Raw genomic sequence first — 21,489 nt, forward strand, 5'->3', positions numbered from 1 at the left:
ACTGGTGCACCCGAGCACCTAGACAGTGCGGGGCTGGAGGTAGCTGTTCAGTAAATAATGTGTGGTTGGATGAATGAATCCGAGCATCCATTCAACTTACAGACCTGGGAAATACGATGAGAATCAATCCTCAATCTCAGTTTACTGTGCCTTTTCCTAAAGACCTTTTTAGACTTTCAGATTTCATTCAAGCTTTCCCAAGCTTATAAAGAAGGAAAGGAAAAAGGAATGGGAAAACAGGCCAGACATGAATATGGTGGAAGGTGAGAAGCCCCTCAGATGTTCCAGTCTCTTAGCTGACATCCTTCACAGTTGCCTGAAGTCCTACAGTGTGCTGGGCAGCTGGCTACCACTGCAGGAGGGAAAGGGGAAAGAGGAGCTGCCTGTAGAGGACTGGGGGGCCCGCTGCTTCAGTGTCGTCTGCGTCCCTCACATCCCTTCAGGAATCGGACAGACACAAATGAAGGCTTTTGGCAGAGCTCTTGCACATCAGCTGAGAGCAGGTTGTCCTGTTAGGAAAAATATTTCTTTCAGGATGATGTATGGAGCTCATGCAGGCAGTGACTGTTCCAAAACAGGGCCCTTAGGTCAGGCCCAGAGCCTTTTTCCTATTTAGGATATGACCCAGATCCTGGGAGCCGTTTCCTTTTGGTATGTGTGAAGCTGTAATTGGCCTCCCGTGACCTGCGATCCGCCTGCCCTGACTTAGTGAAGACGTGGCCTTGGAAATAATTCCAAATTTCTCATCCACATTGAGCTGGAAAGTCCCTGTGTCGTCGTTGCACTGAGCATGTGAAGTGGGGAGGCCAGGTGGGCCCTGGCCAGCCAGCCTGACCCCACTGCCTGTCCTCTCACTTGCCAAACTCGCATCTGTCAGCTCTTATACATCTGCGCTCCTAAGCCTTTGCTCCCATGTGCCCTTCTGTTTGTTGAGAGGGGGAGGATCCAGGGGACAAGGGGGAGGTCCTGTGTCTGTCACTGTGTCACAGCCACTGCTTGGGCCTCCTCCACTCTTCCTTCCTTTGATATCGTAGTTTATCATCACCACCTGTTTAATCTTGCTTATCACAGAGAACCAAGCATGCTGATTTTGTTGATTTCTTTTTTTTTTTTTCCCATGGTGTTTTGAGGTTATGGGCTAAGCATGTTAAGCATATTTTGGCAGTTGGTGAGTTTTGGTTACTTGCTGAGTATCCTCTGAAGTGCCACCTTCCATTTGGGAAAATGGAACCTCCGTGGGGACTTGGCCCTAAAGAGAATGTCTTGCAATGCCCTTGTTGCTCAAAGCTCTGGGGGAGTCTAGCTCCATGTGGACGTGGACCCAAGGGCATAGGAAGACTGAGACAGTAAGGCAACTCTATTCCTTCCACCTCAAAATCTCCAGTGGGACCCTTCTAACCATTTTCATGAAAAAGCACCCTTTCTCTGTGGGACTGATGTGTGGGTGATCTGAGTAGTTCAGAGAGCCTCTCGTTTCTTTTTCGTTGTTTGTGGCCAAGCCCAGAATTAAGTCAACATTTCTCCTCCCCAAAGCCCCAAACTCTGGGTTGGGCTGCCAAGTTCTGTTGCATGATGACCTAGTTGTCCACAGAGTTTATAGAAACCCCAGAGAAATAACTCTGGAAGGACAACAGAATGTCATTCCAAATGCCAGATTCTGTGCTCTAAGATGCTTTCACGTAGTTCTGGGTCCCTCATCTTGAAAATTATAGTGGGGAGGAGATCATCGTGAGGAGTCCCAAACGGGAAAGCAGAACAGGACTCTACGGAAACACTCCTTTCTTTTCTTCTCTTTACGTCATAAATCCAGGAGCAGCATGGTAGTCCTCTGAATTAATGCCGTCCTCCTTGGATTCAGGTCGGCTCTACTGCTTATTAGCTGTGTGACCTTGGGCAGGTTGCTTAATGTCTCTAAATTTCAGTTACCTCATTTGCAAACTATTACCTATCTCATGGAATTTTCTTTAAAGCTGGCCAGGCTAACTCCATATTCCTCCAGAACGTCTTCCTTGATTCCCTGGGCGAGCTGCTCTTGTATGCACCCCCATAGTACCACCGTGCGCGTGAGCCGTAACACGTGATACATCACACTGACATGATTCCTGTGCGAGACTGTCTCTTCTGTGACTAGCCTACAGCTCTTTAAGAGTAGAGAGTGTTTTAATTTGCTTTGTTTCCCAAGGTTCTAGTAGAATTTCTGGTAAACAGTATGGTTTTTACCCACTAAAAACAGACATCACTTCTTGAGTGTTTATCTCCGTGTTTGTTCACTCTACCTTGAAATTGCTTGTATCTGAATTGATGAGTGTTAGTTGTTTGTTTCCCTGAAGTGATCATTCTTATTCTATTCTTCTTTCCCTATCTGAAAGATATACTGGTTTTTATTCTTCATCTATGGAGTTCCCCCAAACTTTATTCTTGGGTAGTGACTTTACATTTATTTCACTTTCTTATTTGCTTTCTGTTTAAGGGCATTTGTCAAAAATACATGGTGGGAAAGAAAGAATCAAATGATGTTATCGTCAGGGGATCCTTAGCCTTCTCATGTTTATCATGTTGGGCTTTGATGCGGGGAAGGAGCAAGAGACGACAGGAAGACTGATGTTTGAAAGTGATGAACTGGTGCAGTTAGAGCCGGGGGGCGGGGGGCGCAGATTTGGAGGATGCTGTGGCGGCATCCACCTGCTGTGCTCCCTGCCTCTTTTTTGCTATTTCCTGGAGTCCACATATTTCCTAATCTTCCAGATGCCCTGATCCTGCGTCATAGCTTACACTTTGGGGGCTCTGAGCTCAGTGTTGAAGAATGGACCGGGGATGTGTAAAATGCCCCAACTGGGGTTGCAAAAATTAGGTGGGCATTGCATAGGGCCCTAGGGAGCCCAGGGATTCATGCTGTGACCCCATCATTAGACGTTTTGTAGGTGAACATGCCGTGGGTCTTGCTTTTTAATAAAGATTGTCAAGTAAATTTGAAAGATGCTGTTTGGTGGAAGATTCGGATAAATCTGACAGATACACCAAGACTTTATCCTGTGACTGCCTGAACTCATAAAAAGTTCTTTCTAGTGACAATACACAGAGGTCTAGAACATTGTACACAACAAAAGTGCCAGGCTTCCAGAAGATTTTCTGCACACCTGTCATGTCACAAAAATTACTAACTCTATATTCCTACCCCTTTCCTTTAGTCCTTCATTACAGAGATTCTGGCTTTCCCCTGATAGACCACCTGTCACCCAACACTGGGTTGGTATGATGTTGCCTGCCAAAACCCAGTGTCATCTCTTAGGGCTTAGAATGTCACCAAAGGCTCTGTTCCCACCCCCATCTCTTCCTCTTCTCTAACACTTTAAGAATACTGCCACTAGAAGGTCTAATAATACCAAGCTGGGGCACCTGGTGGCACAGTCGTTAAGCGTCTGTCTTCGGCTCAGGGCGTGATCCCAGCATTCTGGGATCGAGCCCCACATCAGGCTTCTCCGCTGGGAGCCTGCTTCTTCTTCTCCCACTCCCCCTGCTTGTGTTCCCTCTCTCGCTGGCTGTCTCTCTCTGTCAAATAAATAAATAAAATCTTAAAATAATAATAATAATAATAATAATAATAATAATACCAAGCTGCCATTACAGGTCACTGTACCTTAACTGTTGCTGTTCCCTCTGCTCAGAACTCCCTTCCCATCTTTGCCAAGTAACTCTTGTTTGCAATCCAGAGCAAATGGATACAACATACCTGCACGAAAATACACACAAACTGGTGCCGATAATGTTACTGGACATCAGTTCTATCACTTAACTCGTATTTGCTGGATACTGCCCAAGTGCTGGGTTTAAGTAGAAGAAGAGGGCGGTAGGTTCAGGGCGCGCGGAGGGGTGGCACACACGTACTTGTGTATGTATGTATATTATTTCATCCCCTATTCATAATAATCCTAGGAGTTGGAGGTTGTCCTCATTTATAGATCAGGAAATGAGCTCTTGGTAGTTATATAATTTTCCTAAGATCCTTCAGCTGGTCACTGGTGGAGCCAGGTGTCTAACCTGAATTCGTCTGACTCTAAATCTAAACCTACATCATATTACAGTAAAGACATGCAGTAAAGAATAAATACAATGGGCCTCTTCTGACCAAATTTGGGATAAAAAGGTACATCAAAAAGAATAATGATGCGTATTAAGGAGGGCACGCGTTGTGATGAGACCTGGGTATTATACACAACTAATGAATCATTGACACTACATCAAAAACTAATGACGGACTATATGCTGGCTAACTGAACATAATAAAAAAAAAGAATAATGATGAAGGAGATGAGTAGACAGGGAAATTTCTAGATTAAAGAAGATTAAGAAAACATGGCAAATACAACACTTAAGTTTTTCAAAATCCTTGAGTCATGGTGGTAATCAAAAAAGAGAGAGAAATGGGAAAAGTCCTTTACAAAGAATGACAGTGGAGAAGGAACGATAAAATTTTTAAAATCCCCATTCATCAATGGGTACTAAAACCCCTGGATGAAAGGATAGTGGGGTAGGATAGTCCCATGGTTTCTACTTATCACCCCATGGATTACTTATTAATTACAAAGGGGGAAAGATCTCTTTACAGCAGAAAGATGGTTGGGCACCTTTTTAACCAAGCAGTCAAGCCAGTGTCACCAAGAATGAGGCAACCCAGGCACCTGGGTGGCTCAGTCGGTTAAGCATTTACCTTCGGCTCAAGTCGTGATCTCAGGGTCCTGGGATCGAGCCCCATACTGGGCTCCCTGCTCAGCGGGGAGCCTGCTTCTCCCTCGCCCTCTGCCCCTCCCCCTGCTTGTTATCTCTCTCTCTCTCAAAAATAAATAAGTAAAAATGAAAAAAAACGTTTAAAAAAGAATGAGGCAACCCGACTGTGTTCCTCCTGTGTGCAGTGGAAGACGTGCAGCGTCACCCGTGTGGTGTTCTTACTAAATAGGAAGTGTTGGCCATGAATCTAACCGTGAGGAGACAGACAAGTCCACAATGTGAGGAGCTCTGCGAGCAACTAGCCTGGACGCCTCCGTGGATCTGCCCGAAGCAGTGCATGAACCATGACTGGGTCCTGGGTCACCAGGTGGTGGGCAGCTGGCCGGACTCCCCTTGTCAGTGGAAGCCGAGGGGGTCTTGGTCAGTGAGAAGTGCCTCCTTAAGGGTCCAACCCAAGTCCCCTTCACGGCTCCTCCCCAGTCACCGCCACCTCTTCCCTCCGCTGTGCGTGGGTTCAGGATGACAGAGGAGAGGAAGCCTGTGCTCCCCTATCGGGGCAGGTGTGCTGTCTTCCTGTTTCTCCTGCTCAGGGAAGGGTTGTCACTCTCACCCCACAGTCCTCTCCTGGCCTCTGTGACCTCATCGACTTACCGTCTGCCCCTGGTCTGGCTCCCTGGCCTTCACAGAAGGTCTGTTTCTCCTTTCACTGAAATGAGCGGTGGATGCTTTAGATGCTTAGATATCCTTCTGTCGGCGCCTCCTCCCTCCCTGCATACCTCCCCCACCCCCCACCGCCTGTGGTCATTTGTCATAGAGTTTGGCCACTTTCCTTGTCTTGCAGGATCAAGTGTGAATGGTCTGGAAGAGCCTAGCATTGCCAAGAGACTCAGGGGCACTCCTGAACGGATCGAGCTGGAGAACTACCGCCTGTCTGTGAAACAGGCCGAGGAGCTGGAGGAGGTGCCCGAGGAGACGCAGGCCGAGCACAACCTGAGCAGTGTGCTGGACAAAGGCGCAGAGGAGGACGTTGCCAGCAGGTCAGCCTGTGTCCGGGGGCTGCAGCCCCATTTCCTTGTGTGCTGCTTCATACCCGTGGTTTGTCCTAGCAGCCCCTTCCCCAGATGAGTATACCATCCTGCTAGGGGGAGGCAGCACTGTACCCTGGGCACGGGATCTGGCTGCCACCTCGTGGCTGTGTGATACTAGGCAAGTCATGTAACCTCTCTGTGCCTCCATTTCCTCATCTGTGAAAGAAAGGGAATACTAGGACTTTCCTCACGGAATTGGTGTGAGAGTACAATAGTAAGAAGCATTTAAAATCGTACGTGGCGTGCATGTCAACGGTGTTGCCTTTCTTACGCCTTGTATGGCGCCGGACCATTTCCAAAGGACTTCTGTATCCACCACCTCCCTTGGTCATCCTCTCAGGAGTCCTGTGAAGTAGACCAGAGCATATATCCACTCACTCTATAGTTACGGAAACTGCTGGTGACTAATACTAGGATCAAGGATTGACTAAGACTTAGACTCAGGTTTCCTGGCTCCAAGTCCAGGAGTCTTGCTGTTTTCCCTACTGCCCGCTGATCTTCCCCTTTCCACGCCCTTCCCTGTCTCTCCAAGTCGTTAGCCAGTAAGAATCACACACCATGGGACATAATTCAGAGATTTCAATAAGTATTTCTTGGACACCTACCGTGGCCTGAACAAAAACGATAGCCCCGGGTCCTGCCCTCAGGCTGTTGTTGACAGGTTTACTGGAGGGAAAAGGCCTGTGCAGAGGGACAACAGGAGGCTGGAAGCAGTGTGCTATGGGAGGCGGGGGTCAGTGGTAGGAGCTTCAGGGTTGGAATTAGGGGCTCCTGTTATGACACCAGTTCACCCTGCGGTCTTGGGGAGGCCACCTCACCTCTCCAAGCTTCTTCCTTCCTCCGCTAGGTCAAGAGAGGAGCAGAAAACCTGCGTCCCAAGGTATACACACAGCCAGTGGTTTTGTCTGTGACCATGCCGGTGTTTTAATTATTTCTCACTGAGCGATGCGTGAGGGGCCCGTGAGCCCTCCAGCCCCCACGGGACTCCCTGAGTCCACTGTCTTTGCCCCAGGGCCTCGTGTCCATCATTGCCCAGGTCTGCCAGGGTCGGTGCAGGATTCAGAGTTCTCCATGGGAGATGATCAAGGCCACCAAAACAGAACAAGATGCAGGATGGAGTACAGTCCCTGTTGGTCAGACCGTCCTGCAGGGCTTCTGGGGTGGGAGCACTCACTGTGTCTCCCAGACGGGTGGAGGCTTTGCATTGATACTGAGGCACACGCTGGATGCTTCTTTGTAGCCCAGATTTGCATTTCTAAAAAGTTCCCAGGTGATGCTGTTGTCTAGAGACCACACTTTTCGAACCACTGCTCTGAATTTCCCGAATTTCTCTGATAAGGGCCGCCTGGGACACTTGGTAAAAAGGTATATCCTGGACCCTCCCCCGGAGTAGCTGAGTCCATGGGCTTGGGGTGGAGACCAGGAGTACCTGTTTTTAACAAACGCCTTGCGTGAGTCTTATGGGTGTTCTGGTGTAGTTTACCCAGAGACTACTGGCCCAGACGTAATTAGCTCCATGATCCTTCCTTAGAGCGGGGGAGGGAGGAGCATCTTCCAAAGGAGACCCTGGAAATAGTACTTTTATTTTCTCTGGGAGAGAACTGGTGCCTGAAGACAACAGAGAACTAGCTGTTTTTTAATTTTATTTTAAGATTTTATTTATTTGAGAGAGAGAGAGGGAGAGTGCACAGGGAGAGTAAGAGGGAGAAATAGATCCCGTACTGAGCAGAGAGCCCAATGTGGGGCTCGATCCCAGAACCCTGAGATCATGACCTGAGCCAAAGGCAGACACCTAACAACTGAGCCACCCAGGTGCCCCCAAAACTAGCTTTATGGTTTTAGTTTTGTTTTCCCCTGATTGCCTAGCAACTTTGTCCCAGGCAATGCAGATGGCTTGGGCAGCCACCATCTGCTGAGGGCCTCCAATGTTTGCACATCCCTGACCCTGAAGAACAAGTCAGTGAGGGCTAGAGCAAACAGGTGCCCTTTCCAGATGGGGCAGCCAGGTCACAGAGAACTCCCCGAAAGTCCATGACAGGCTAGCCCAAAGGGGCTTGGCCCTCCACCGGAATAACACAATAAGGAGAAGCCCTTCCTTCAAGGCTGACCATAAACAAGTGGGAATTCCAGACTGGTCCCCTCTCTCTCTCACCCCTCCAGCAGAGGCAGTAATGTGAGCCATTGCTGAGCGTGGTGCTGCTGTCAGCCCGGATCAAATTTCCATTGTGCAATGACTGCTGGACGACATGCATCTTCTCCAGCAGTCTGCTGAGCAGTATAGTGTTTACACAGTTGTCAGAGTGGATGAGATCTAGAAGTGGGCTCTCTGATTATAGAGTGGATTCATTTAAAAATGAAAGCCATGATTCCCTGTTTTCCCTTGAAAACCACCCGAGAACTTGATGTGACATTTCACACAGCAGTCTGCCTCATTCACAGTAGGGCCTGCCCAGATTTCCAGTCTCCACTTTCTGAAGTTGGACCCAGGCAGCCAGGAGATGGTCATGGTTTTATTCCTGGGTTTGCCGCCCTGACAGCTGCTGTGGCAGAAGAACTCTGGGGTTCTTGGTGAACCATCCAAGAAGGCACAGTATGACAATGGTGTGGACATTGGTGGGAATCCTGACCTCTCACACCAATGATCCAACCTCCTTAAGCTTCGATGGCCTCATTTATAACAGTGAGGATATTAATAGGTCCTAGAATCCTGGAGTTATCGTATCCTAGAGTTAATGTGTAATTAAGTGACCTAACTCATGTGAAGTGCCTTGTGCCGTGTGGCACGTCATACAGCTCAGTGAGTGTTCACCATCACTGTTGTTATTATCCTTGGCCCTTTCCCTCCTGGCATGGCAGAACCTCTGCTTGGCCCATTAAAGTGTGGAGCAACTCTTGTTTTTTTAGAATCCAGTCCGTGTGCCTGCCAGTTTGGCTTCCTCCTACCAGGCCCCATAATAGCCTCAATGAGAGGAAACTCAGGGAAAGTACTTTGAGATCAGTGATTGGATATATATTGTAGCACGGAGGATTTTTGCAAGATGTTCTTCAAATGGAAAGGGTCTAATCCTACTGATGAAATTCAGAGGTCTCATCTCCATGACACCTGTGAATTTAGGCAGCGGCTTGCCCTGGCTTTGCCCGGCTGTGCTCCCTTGCTCATCCTTGCCAGTTCTGGCTGTGCGAGGCCCCGTGGTAAGCCCTGCAGCGAGCCGAGCACACCTGGTTCCCTCTCTCATAGAGCATGCAGACCGGAGGGGCCTAGCCACATCAAACAGTCACACACAGCAATAGATTGTTTCAAATGCAGAAACAGATACCTGTCATGATGGAATGCTGACCTTGAGGACTACATCTCTCCTAGGAGGCTATAAATTGAGAGGTCACCCTCTCTTCCCAAAAGGACAGAAAGGTTGGTTGTCTGTGTTGTATTTTGTTCTGGTGTAGCAATTCTCTTTGCTTAAAAAGTTTCTAGGCTGACATCCAAGTGGTGGGGGGTGGTCTGCCTCACTGTACATTCCTCCTCTGCCCCCTTTCTTCTAGCCTCTTCAAAGGCCAGACCCAGAAATTCAGGCACTGGGAACAGCCAGAAAATGTAAAATGAGCCTTGAGGTACTGAATTTACACTGTGAATCTTGCATGATGTAAGGAGCCTGGTGAGACTCAGAGGATGGCTCCGGGGTCCCAGGGAGATGGTGGCCTTGGAAGGAGCAGTTGGCAACACCTGTCCATCTCTCTATCCTTCACAAAAGGAGGGAGGCTGGTTTGCCTGTCTCAGATTTCCAGAAGCAATGCAGCCAGGCCTCTCAGAAATGGACTGAGAGCTGGTAGTTTATGAAGAGAGGCAAGGGCTGACCTTTCTACCCGATTTTTTAAGCTCTATGCCTCCCTTGCTATTTTCCCATGGTCCTTGAGCTGTCATAAAACTAGCCAGTGTGGCACTGAGCTACAAGGGAGGCCCCATTGCACTCATCATGGAGTATTCATTGCTCACATTATGCCAGTGCCGCCACCCTCATGACCAGGCACAGTGCGAGGAATTGGCTGCAGGAGTCCCTTCTCCCGGGAAGCTGCAGTGAGGCCTCGTTGTGCCTGCTGACTTCTGGGGTAACCTTGTGTGCCTGGCTGTGAAGGAGGGGCAAGCTGGCCTGCCTTCTGTCCTCCTGAGTTTCAACAAATGTACAGAAGATTTAAGATGAGTGTAGGAGGCATTTTTGTCCTTATTTCATGTTTGAAAGATGTTAGGTGATACATGCTGGGTTACACGTTGTTGTTAAGTGTAAGAAAGTAAACAAATGAAAACAAAAAGCAAGGCAAAAATAATAACTAAGTAAGTCATGAAAAACAGTCAAAATCCAGATACCAAGCTTTCCGTGGCCCAAATTCTTATGTTTACGCACCTTCAACTGCCTCCTCTCGACCGTCCGTCCCACTACAGTTATGTTCTACCTTCTTTTATAGCCGTGTTTGCATCTTATCTCCCCTTGAGAGTGAGGACCTTTTCCATGTCCCCTTTGTATCCTCTGCAATGTCTAGGAGTGCATTACAAGTAGGAGATGCGCGGTAACTTTCCATGGGTGGATGAATGAACGAGTGAATGAAGTAGTAGTCACCAAGGGCGCTGCCTACAGTAAGGAGCTGACTCTATTTTTGTACCTACTGGGTGAACTTTAACAGGTGATCAAAAATGTTCATTGAATGAATGAAGGAGCATGTAAACAAGGAAACAAATAAGTGACTAGCCAGAATCCCAGAGTGTAACACAAACATGAAAATCAGGAAAATCCCTAATCTTCACAACATGTCTACAAGGCAGATATTAACATTGCTCCTTTCTGATGAGGGTGCGAAGCTCAGAAAGTAATCAGCTTGAGGTCCGACAGCTGGTGAGGAGCTGAGCCAGGGTGGCCCTGGGAGAATCAGCCACCTGCGAAGTCACAGGCATACAGCCTCTAGGACTGCCCTCATTTCTAACCCGGCTAACGTGGGGGAGTCCCCAAAACCACCCTCAAGTTCGTTAACTTGTTGGAACGATCCCCAGAACTCACTAAAAGGTTTTTACTCATGGCTGTGATTTAATTACAGGGCAGGATACTGACTGAAATCAGCCAGGTGAAGGAGTATACAGGGCAGAGTCCGAAAAAGTACAGACACGGGGCTTCCGTCGTCCTCTCTCTACAGAGTCAGGGCAGTGTTACTTTCTTGGCATTAATGCGTGACAAAGCCTGTATTGTATTACTCACCCAAGCCTTGATGGTCAGAGATTTATTGGGGCTCCAATACCTAGGCATTGATTGACTGATTGATTATCTACGTGGTGTGATTGATCTCCATCTCCAGGCCAACTAATACTGCATGACTCAAGGCTCCACCCTTAATTATTGGCCTTTCGGATATGGTCATCCCTCACCCTAAATCACATTATTAGACTATCCACCACGAACCAAGGATTCCAGGGAAATAAAGACATTCCCATCAGGCAGGCCCTCCCAGGGGCTTAGAGTTGACCTCCCAGTCACGGAGACCAAGGCCAGCCCTCTCTTTGAGCAAAGTGAACTTCTTTACTGCACAGGTACTAAGAGCGCTAGGAGTGGGGTGTCATTGACCTTATCACATGTATTCACTGATTCCCTCTTCACATGCACAACCCCACTCTGGGTGGGAGGGAGCAGCCCCCCATCACAGGAAGACAGGACTGCACGTCACCCCCATGCAGGATGCATCTCGGGTTTCAGGCTCTCTCGTGCCAGGAGTTGGACCATGCTTGATTGTAAAAGCCAGATTTCCTCCAGCCTACTCAACTACACATTTCTCACTGAGGGCAGCACCTCTCCTGGAGAAGACGTTCGGGGAATTATCAGACCATGAAATAGGTCTGAGAAGCTTCATTTGTGCAGTGATGTTTGGGTTTGTCTCTTGCTTTGCAGCCCCATTGCAGGGCGTTGATTTTACCCTTGTACCACCTATTGACAGAGTACAAATGCTCCGGGGTGGTGGCCTCGAGGGTGGAGACCTATGACTTTGGCTTGCATAAGTCACGGCTAGTGTCTCTGGCATTTCGTGTTGCTTCCCTTTTCAAGCTGAGACCAGGCTCTGTGTCGTAAAGGGAGAATGGTGGTGGAAAACGTGGCTGGTTGTCAAGGGTGATGACCCCGGGGATGAGATATTTGTTTCCATGCTCTCCCCATAGTCCTTGTACTGTGACTTCGGTGAACGATGCCTCTGCTGCCTTGTTAGCTCTGAGTCCCTCATAGTATCGTGCTCCAGGCGTGGCACGTGAGGGGGACTTCGGGAACACTGTGGGATTGAATATGCAGCCTTCCCCCCAGCACACACACCTTGATGGCCAGCCTGTCTGTGGCTAAGGCTTTGGTTCAGGCCTCTTGGAGGCAGATCTTTCTCACCTTAGTTCCCACGAGCACCTTCCAAACCACCTGAGTCAAGCAGAATTGAGTTCCTCAAACCAAACAGTAGATGATGATGAAAGGAGACTTTCTTCCATTCTTGATTCCCCTGGTCATGTGTTCATATCAAAATGGGTCCATGCCCCCTACTGTCTCTGAGGGCCTCTAAAACTGAACTCGGTGAAGTTGCCATTCACCGAATAGAGGGCTCTGCCAGACTGAGCTGCTGGCTCATGTGGCTTTCTGTAGGGGTTACTCGTACGTGTGTGTTTTCTCTGGCCCTCTACTCACTCTCTCTCCTTCCCGGCGTGTGTCTTACCTGGGGCGGGGGGCGGGGAGCACGCCCACCCCTCCGTGCCTGTCCTGAGCCCTTCCTGCCCAGCAGTTGCTTTGCTGGAACATTTTGCCTCCGTTGTGGCTTTTAACTATCTCCTCAATTTGGTTGTGTGGTTGTTTCCCCCACAGCAGTTCTGAGTCCGAGATGGAGGAAGAGGAGGAAGAGGAGGAAGAGGAGGAAGAAGAGCCTCCTTTGCCCACCTCAGACCTGGGCGGTGTTCCTTGGAAGGAGGCTGTGAGGATCCATGCTCTTCTGAAAGGAAAGAGTGAAGAGGAACTAGAGGCCTCAAAGAGCTACGGGCCTGGGAATGAAGAAGAGGAGGAGGAGGGGGAGTATGAAGAGGAGGAGGAGGAGGAAGAGGAAGAATATGAGGAGGAAGAGGAAGAGTCTAGTGAAGGTCAGAAAAAAATCTCTTCTCCTCACTCTGACCCTGTCTTATCCCTGAGGCAGTCTGTTCTGTGCTGGGTAAGGTTTCTGTGGCTGGAGTCACACACAGGCTGGAGTCTGGCACACAGATGTGCCTCCCACAGCCTCAGAGACCATCCCTCCTGCCTCTCTCTGACCTTCGTTTCGGGGGCAGAGGAGGCCATTGACAGTGGAAGTAATGTCCCTTAGGCACATTCTGAGTAGAAATTGGAAGTGGAAGGCAGAGGGTCAGCAAAAGGACTTCATCCAAATTAGGTTACTCATTCTCCTCTCCTCGTTTTCTCTATTTTTTCCCTTTAGTTTCAGTTAAAGAAATTTATTTTAATAAAGAAAGGGAATTTAGCTTTCTAGAGGATTCCCTGACTCAGAGTCTAGGATGTTGGAGGCTGCAGAGCATTGACTCTCACTCTGCTCAGAGCTGTTGTCACTGAGGAGGGGCTAGACACCCACTAGACAGATTTCAGCTGATGACAGGTAGTGATGTGTTTGGACCAGTGTCCTGAGAAGGAGCATCAGTTCCAGTACTCAGTCAGTCTGGTTGCCTCTGAAATGTTCTCTTGCCTCGGACTTGAAATGTTTAGATTCTGCCCCTATCTCTGGCTGTGTGTGTCCTTGAGTGATGAGGAAGAACTTGGTGGGCCTCTTTTCTTGCCTCTGTAAGAGAGAGGGTCATTCTTTCCCTGCCCTGGCTGCACAGATGTCTGGTGGGTGGTGTGGAGGAAACTAGGGCGGATAGAGACCTGAATCCCCCTGACAGCGGTGCCCTGTCAATTCACGGCTGTGCTCTCTCTCCAGGGTACATGGAGTGGAGGAGAAGGACCTGGACCTTTAAAGCAGCAATCTCTCCCAGCCGTTGTCAGAGGGGCTCATTAAATTCTAGACAGTGCTGGGCCTTGTAGAGTTGGCACTAGATTTCTCTGCTGCTCTTCCTGCTTACCTCTGCTCCTCCTGGAATTCCATGTGCTTGGTGGCCCAAATCCCATCCCGCAGTCTGGCACAGGAAGGACCGAGTGCTGACCAAATGCAGAGCCTTCCCAGACAGGGTGCACAGTACTGAGATGGTCCTGAGAGCTGTGTAGCTCCGAGACACTGGTGAGGCGGGGCAGGCAAGAAGGAAGCACAGCCTCCTCCTGCCCCCAAAGTGCCCGATGCCAGTGTGAGTGGTCAGAGGCAGGCACTTCCTGAGGCCCCTAAGGGGCTTCTCTAGAACCAGTTCTCCTGTGCTCTTCCCTCCAAAGACAGAGGCTGGGGTGAGGTCCACAGAGGCAGCACTTGGTGGCCTGATGAGAAATGAGTATGGTCTGTGCAAGAAGGAGGCAGGCACTGGGCCGGGAAGCTGGTGCTTTGAGTTCTTTTCTCCATACTTCGGTGTCTGCAGAGCTGTGGCTGGCTCGGGCTCAGGGCTGCCCCCGCGTCCCTGTGAGTGCGGGGAGGTGGGGAGACTGTGCTCACAGCACACCCGGGGGAAAGGTATTTTGTTTGTTTCATTTCAGATATCATTATCTCTAGCCAGTGATTCATGTGTCGGTGGCTTTAGCCCCAGACACAGCTTAGAGTCAAAGTCTGTATGCTTTGTGGGAGAGTTTAGCCCTGCTTTCCTCCACACCGACTTAATTTCCTGGATCTGAAGCTAGTGTCAAAACACAGCCTGCAGGAATGGGAGAAACGCGTACCAACAAATTCAGCCCGACTCTGGGCCTGTGTTCCTAGCCCGTGGTGTGTGTATCTTCTGCACAGTGGACTTTGTTGGTTGTGTAGACAGTGACAGGATGTTCTTGCCTTGCACCTGAAGATAACTCTTCTCTATTCTCTTTCCTCCTTTCCATTCTCTCTTCTGTTGATCCCCACACGGGATGCTTGATCCTGTGTTTGTGGGTGTCTGGCTCCCCCTGCTGTAGAAGGGGAGTACTGCCCCTGGGACAGAGAACTCCTGCAAGGCCAGTGGCTCCAGCAGCTGTCAAAGGAAGAAGCTACGGGTACACGTAAAGGTACCCGCTCTGCCCGTTGCCCACCTTCTACCCTGGCTCCCTAGCAGCCATCCAGAGTTTGCCTTCAAGAGCAGGTCCCACATGAAAAGATCTGTGCTTTATAAAGCTGCGCTGACAGGCTTTGGCACGTGCCTAGCTCGGCACCTGTCCCTGGGCTCAGCCTTCATGAATGGTCATGTACAAAATAGCATTTAAGACAAAGGGGAGTCAAGGGGCAGTAGAGGAGAAGACTCCAGAAGCAGCCTCATTGAATGTGGCCCCGTCTATGCCCCTTGTATGCTTTGTTGCAAGCTCCCTGCTCTAAGAAAGACTCAGCCTCTTCTCATGTAGAGAACGTCATGTCACAGTCACAGCACCCGTAAGGGCGGAGCCGGCACAGGTGTCATCACCCGCAGAGCTGCCCAGAAACTCCCTCCACTGTGCCTCGTAACATTTCTCTGAAAAAGGAGGACATACTGGCTGATAAGTCCCCAAGGCGACATTTATGAGCGGGAAGCAGAACATTATCTGGGGAGAAGACTCCCTGTCTTCTCTTTGTTGTTTAGAAGATGAAGACAGGCTCCACATTTTTCTCTTTGAATTACCTTCCTTAGTCATAGGACACTCCAGCTGTTGGATAACTTTGCTATGATTTGGCCCCATCCAACACCATAAAAGCCAGTTGACCTTAGGAAAATGAATGTGTGGAGGCCAGCAGTTCCAACAAGACAGTGCATGTGGGGCTCCCACCCACATTTAACGCAGCATGGTGCCCGCACGTACATTTGGTTATCTTACTGGTACTTTCTGTCCATATCACATTCTCCATTGCTTAAAATTAAGAGGTTGTCTGGTAGTGAAGCCAAGCTGAGAGAGTGGGCTCCTGAGAGCGGGCTTGCGTCAGGAGTCCCGGAACCCTTCAGATCCCGTGGCACCTGCTCTTGCTGCCTGAAAAGCCGTCCTCCCTCCCAAAGTGTCCCCTCTCCGAGCTGCTGGCTGCTCCTTTATTTTAACCCAACCATATGGCATGGTCCAAGCACTGATTATAGGGCGCTTGCAGGGCAGGGGCTGCATGTGTATTCCTGGGGCTCTGACAGCAGGAATAATTTGAAGGGGCTGCTGGTGAGTTCTCATTTAGCTGAAAAGACAGGTCTTGTGTCCAGAGGGGAGAAGTGGGGCCCCAAATGGAGTTTTAAGAAAAAGGGCTTTGACCTCAGAAAAAGCAAAGAGGTATTGTTTTATTCCTGCCCACGAACTCCCAAAGCTTTGGGAATTTACAGGATAGAGCTCTGCTTCTTCTCCCAGCCATGTCTCCCCAGACTCCATTTTTTCCTCATAACTGTGTCCCTGCCACAGACCAGCATGCAGCATGAGACCTATTATGGAAGGGGGATTTTTTTTTTCCTCTAGCTGCAAAAGATAAACACTAAAAGTACCAACAAAGTAAGTTTCTGTCCTGCGTGAATTAGCTGGTTCATGACAGAATGATACTGTCCCATCCCCCTTTTCTCTTGTCACTTGGCTTAAATCTCAGAGGAGAAGCTATCAGCGTGATAGGTGGCAGTTAGCACGATGCTGTGTGACCACAGAAGGGACATGAATGGTGCATCCTGTCTGATGTCACACTGCTGGGTAATGGAGTTGAGTACTCCTGCCCTGGAGGGATGGCCCTTCAGAGGCCAGTTGTAACCTGCTCTTTTTTCTGACTTGGCATTTAGGCCCCTCAAATGCAGAGAAGATGAACAGGGCATCAGAAGGAGAGTTCTCTTTTTTTGGAGTTGGAATGTATGGTTCTCTTCATTGAAATGAACAGTATAAGTGAAGCTTGAAACAACTAAATCAAGTTGAACAAGTGGAAATCGTGTGTGTGTGTGTGTGTGTGTGTGTGTGTGTGTGCGCGCGCGCGCGCGCGTGTGTGCTCAGTTTTTGCCTCTTTCTGATTCAAACTGATCCTGGCAAATACGGTAACTTTTCTTTCTGTTTCCTTTCCTGTGGTGTTTCATCCCCTCCCTTCCTTGACTGTTTATTTTCTGCTTCCTTCCTCCATCATCTCTCCCTCCCTCACCTCCTCCACCTCTGGTCCTGGTACTCTAGTCGGGAGCCAGAGGCTACAGCAGATCATAAATCCGGCAGACCCCTTGGAGATCCAGGCTGATGTGCACTGGACGCATATTCGAGAGAAAGAGGAGGAGGAGCGAATGGTACCAACCTCTGAGTCCTCCACTTCTAGAGGTAACTGTTTCAAGATCCAAGGTCCCAATGCCCCAAGAGCACCGTCTGTCCCTGCTTCCCCTCTCACTGTTGCAGAGGACTCTTCCATTAGGACCAAAGCCATCAGTTTGATCAAAATGTAAAAGCCAATGAACCATTTTATTTTCCTGATATTAATTGTGACCACGACCCTTAGCTGTTGTTTGAGGATATGTAAAGTTCTCTATGGGTTAAGAGGTTATGAGTGCTTTCTCCACAGATGCCAAATAGTAAAATGGACTTGACCTTGGGAAAACCAAGAATTTGCTTTCTTTCCCCATATGACTAGACAGGGTTACTCTGTCCACTTGGTAGAATGTTCTGGTGCTTTCCTCGTGTGGTGTGTCTGAGTGTGAATGTATATTGCCAGGACAGGGTGGGGGAGTATATTTTGAACTGAAATAAAGTTTTAAGAAGAGATTTAGATCCAGGAGTCCTTTAGAGTAGCTAGCATAATGTCCAGGTCTAGGTTGCAGCTGAAATGGTCTGTGTTCCACAGTAGGGTGAAGACGAACTTTAGCCTGACTTCTTCTAGGAATAGCAAGCAATAAAAGGGGGAAATGGAGACTGCTGAGGGATGTGGCAGATGCCATGTCATTCTCCGTACCTTCCGACCCTGCATACCCACCGTCCAAATATGGATCCTTGGTGTCGTCAGCCTCTGTCTCTCACTGACTCGTCTTCATGCTTCCATTCAGCGCCTGGCGGGGCCACACACCCTGTAAGGCTCTGAGTAAACAAAGGGGTGCTCCCTGCCTTCGCGAAGTTTAGCCTTTCACAGGGACATCTGATCTTCCCCAGCCCCAAGTCTTCACCTATAGGCAAGACCAGCCTCTGTTAACACTTTCGCAGCAACATAAACACTCAGCAGGAGTGAGGAGAAAGATCCTGCTGACCAGAGACATCGGACTGGCCTGCCGCCCGGGCTAGCTCCGCAGCCTCGGGCCGCCGTTGACCCTCCCTGTGTTTTCTCTCCTTTTCTCATCCTGAATGCCCATCATATAGGCTTACAACGGGACTGTGACTCCTCATCGGTGCCGGACAGGCCTCTGGCTTGTAACATGTCTCAGTTTCTCTTCTGTTTGGGGCTCTAGGATGACCTCAGCTCTCCTCACGGGGACCACGCATTCCTGTGTAACTTTGTATCTATCGTCTGTTTTAAATTCAGTGCCTGACCTTCCCTCCATACGCCGCGCAGCCGTGCAGGCCTGGCTGGAGACACTCTCCGGAGGTAGTCTGGTGATGTTTGTTCTCTCCCCACTCACCATAACCACTCTCTCTTGGCAGCTCTGCTGGTACCTTAACACTAGAATTCTGGTCCTCTGCTAGTGCATGCCAAGGTGGGGGGGGGCACATGCATGCCTCACCCAGGCAGCCCATCCTTGCATGGACCAGATGCGCACCCCACGCCCTTCAGGGAAGATCCGGAGGAGAGCAAGAGCATAGACTGAACTGACTAAACTTTTATTATTATTGTTATCATTATTATTAATAAAGGTTGAGTAAAGGCCAAAACTGAGGGAACGTTTTTAGCAGTGATTTTTAAAGTCTGTAGAAATTAAGTTGTGTAGCAGTTGGGTGTAAAAGTAGAGGAATCTCTTCATATTCCACAAACCCACCGAAGTCCAGAGGAGGAGACGTTCAGTACTCAGGGACTTGTGGACGACTCCTCAGTGACGAGGGGGGAACAGAGGATTGGTGGATGTTGTCCAGCTCCAAGTAGAGGGACAGGCTGGGTATAACTAGACGTAGCGTCCACGGAGTCTGCATACTGAGGCGTGGGGTCTCTTCAAATACTTAGGCCAAGAGATAGCTCAGAAACCTTGTTGTCCTTCCTTACCTTTTCTGGAGGGGTATTTCTCAGTGCAGGCGATAGCAGTGCCCAGGACAGTTCTCTGCATTGCAGGACTTTTGACTTCCTTTGCCTTGGCCCTCGAAACGTCAGCCGTGCAGCCTCTACCTCCTGCCCCCGCCATCCAGGCAACAACCAAAACATGCCCTACACAGTATCAAATAAACTTGAAGAAGGGCAGTATTGCCCCCCTGGTTGAGAACTGTGGTCCTAGTGGTTGCTTCTGGGATGGGTAGGATTGGCGCTCTTGGTTCTTTACCACCAGCCTCTTACCGGCCCATCCCCTTGTCCTCACTCGCAGCGGGAGAAGTGGACACAGGCACACAAGTCACAGAGCCACAGGGAGAGCTGCAGCCAGACCCTAGCTCTGTGAGCAGAAGCTGCTGGGCATCCCTCCTAGTTAGTTAGTCATGTCTCCCGGGATGGTTGGAGAAGGCTGGTGCGTCAGGACTTCCCAGCTGGCAGCTGAAATAAAGCAAAAGCTGTGTATGTCTGTGATTCTCGGCTTCCATAGTGTGTGGCAGCTTCTAGCACTCTGCACTCCATCTTAACCTGGGTTTAATCCTCAATTCCACCCCTCAAGCTGCGTTTCTCCAGTATCTGCTGCTGCTGCATTGATATTTCTCACTTGTTTGTTTTTATTGTATGTGACAATTGTTCCTTTCAAGGTACTCCCAGGGACTGTAGGCTTAGTACCTTTCTGACTCTACAACAGACATTTCTTAGTAGCAACTCTGAGTCAGACAACCGTGTGAGGGCCAAGAGACTAGGGCTGGGATCAGGCTGACATGGGGCAGTGTGACTTGAACAGTGCCACACTGGGGAGTCCTGTCATGGTCTCCTTTGTGCTCGCATCTGGTGCAGTTGCCGACGGAAGTATAAATTACCATCTTGAGGCCCAGGCACTCATAGATTCATTTGAGCATACATGTTGGACACAATGGGCCCTAACAGGATGAGCCCCTGGTTCCATTTGCACTGGGTTGGGGTGACTGCCAAAGGAGAAAAGTGCTGGGGGAAGAGGGGCATCTGTGTCCCCACCTCTTCAGAAATGGTGTCACAAAACCATGAGCTCGGTATCCAGACAGGAAGCTCAGGTTTGAGGAGGCACAGAGACTTTTGTGTGTTCCTCAGATATCCCACTTCTTGGTGTTTGATCAACTGAAACAGCAATGGTACCACACAAAGGTTTTAAACCTGTGGAAATAATTGAGTAATTTTACCCCCAGTATTTTTCCCAACAAATGCCACCATTACAGGAAAACATCTTGGCATTACCAGCTCCACGGGCTGCTCGGTATCTCAGAAGGAGGAGTGCGACATTAACTGTTGGCCCGCCTAGAACTTATTCTGGAACTCTCCCATCTTTCCCTGTTGTCTATTCCAAACCTATTTTGAGTGGTTCTTCAGAATTAGATGCAAGCCATTACCTCGTTTTTAATAAGTTGAGTATACAAAAGGGGTAGTAAGATAATTATATGGCTTAAGGAATTATTTTTATCGTTGGTTTTTTGTTTTGTTTTGTTTTGAGAGAGTGTGCGACTCTGCCAGAAGCGGCGGGGGAGGGGGGCGGCATGTGCAGAGCGGGAGAGAGACTCTTAAGCAGACTCCACGCCCAGTGCAGAGCCCAATGCGGGGCTTGATCTCACCACCCTGAGATCATGACCTGAGCCAAAATCAAGATGCTCAACCGACTGAGCCACCCAGATGCCCCAAGCAATTATACTTTTTTAACAAAAACTCCTGTGACTAGGTGAAGCCAGCATCTTCAAAGTGCCCCTCCCCTGTCTTCCCCACCCCACCTCCAAAGGTAGTCACTTGATTTTCCTTGATTTTTATCACACTCAGACCTTATTGTCCACACTCAACTTGCACATGCTTACAGTAGCAGGGGACAGATTCATGAGGCTGGACAGTGGAGAGACCAGAGACTTGAGAGGGCCTGGTCTTGCATGGCCTCTCATTATGTACGGCCTTCGAAGAAATCTCCCTGGCTGTGCCACAACCAATGCCCTACTGCCCCTTGGGCTTGGAGCCTTCAGCTCTTGGATATGCAAATCTAAGCATAACCCCTTTTCCTGAAGTGAGAACCTTTGGAGAATGGCTGTGCTTCGAACCCTAGAAGAAGCTCTTAGGACCCCTGACAGACAGGGCCTGTCAGTCTCGGGTACCACAGGAATCTCACAGCATCCTTTAAAGTAGCACGTGTTGCTTTCTTAATTGCTTTCGCTTACTCCAAACTGTTAGTGTGAGTTCCAAGTGTACAGAGGTTAGGAACAAGTCTGAATGAGAGAGAGAGAGAGAGAGAGAGAGTGTGTGTGTGTTTAGGGGCTGGTTCATCCTGAGGAAAATGAAGTCGACCAGTGTGTTGCCTCGTTCTGCAGCACTGAAGGGCTACTCTTAAGTCTAGAAAATGAACTTTACATATCCCCTCACCCTTTCC

At 49.2% G+C, this 21,489-nt stretch overlaps 1 protein-coding gene across 1 annotated transcript in view; it reads left to right on the top strand.

The window, feature by feature from the left end:
* Positions 1-21,489, top strand: part of MICAL3 (microtubule associated monooxygenase, calponin and LIM domain containing 3) — a 114,164-nt gene that overhangs the window by 61,143 nt on the left and 31,532 nt on the right. Inside the window, 3 exon segments of the mRNA XM_040641967.1 lie at positions 5,567-5,762; positions 12,680-12,948; positions 17,039-17,176. Of these exon segments, the coding sequence (XP_040497901.1) occupies positions 5,567-5,762; positions 12,680-12,948; positions 17,039-17,176 (603 nt within the window).

Source organism: Ursus maritimus, unplaced genomic scaffold, assembly GCF_017311325.1.
Source record: "Ursus maritimus isolate PB19 unplaced genomic scaffold, ASM1731132v1 scaffold_26, whole genome shotgun sequence".
NCBI classification, from domain to species: domain Eukaryota; kingdom Metazoa; phylum Chordata; class Mammalia; order Carnivora; family Ursidae; genus Ursus; species Ursus maritimus.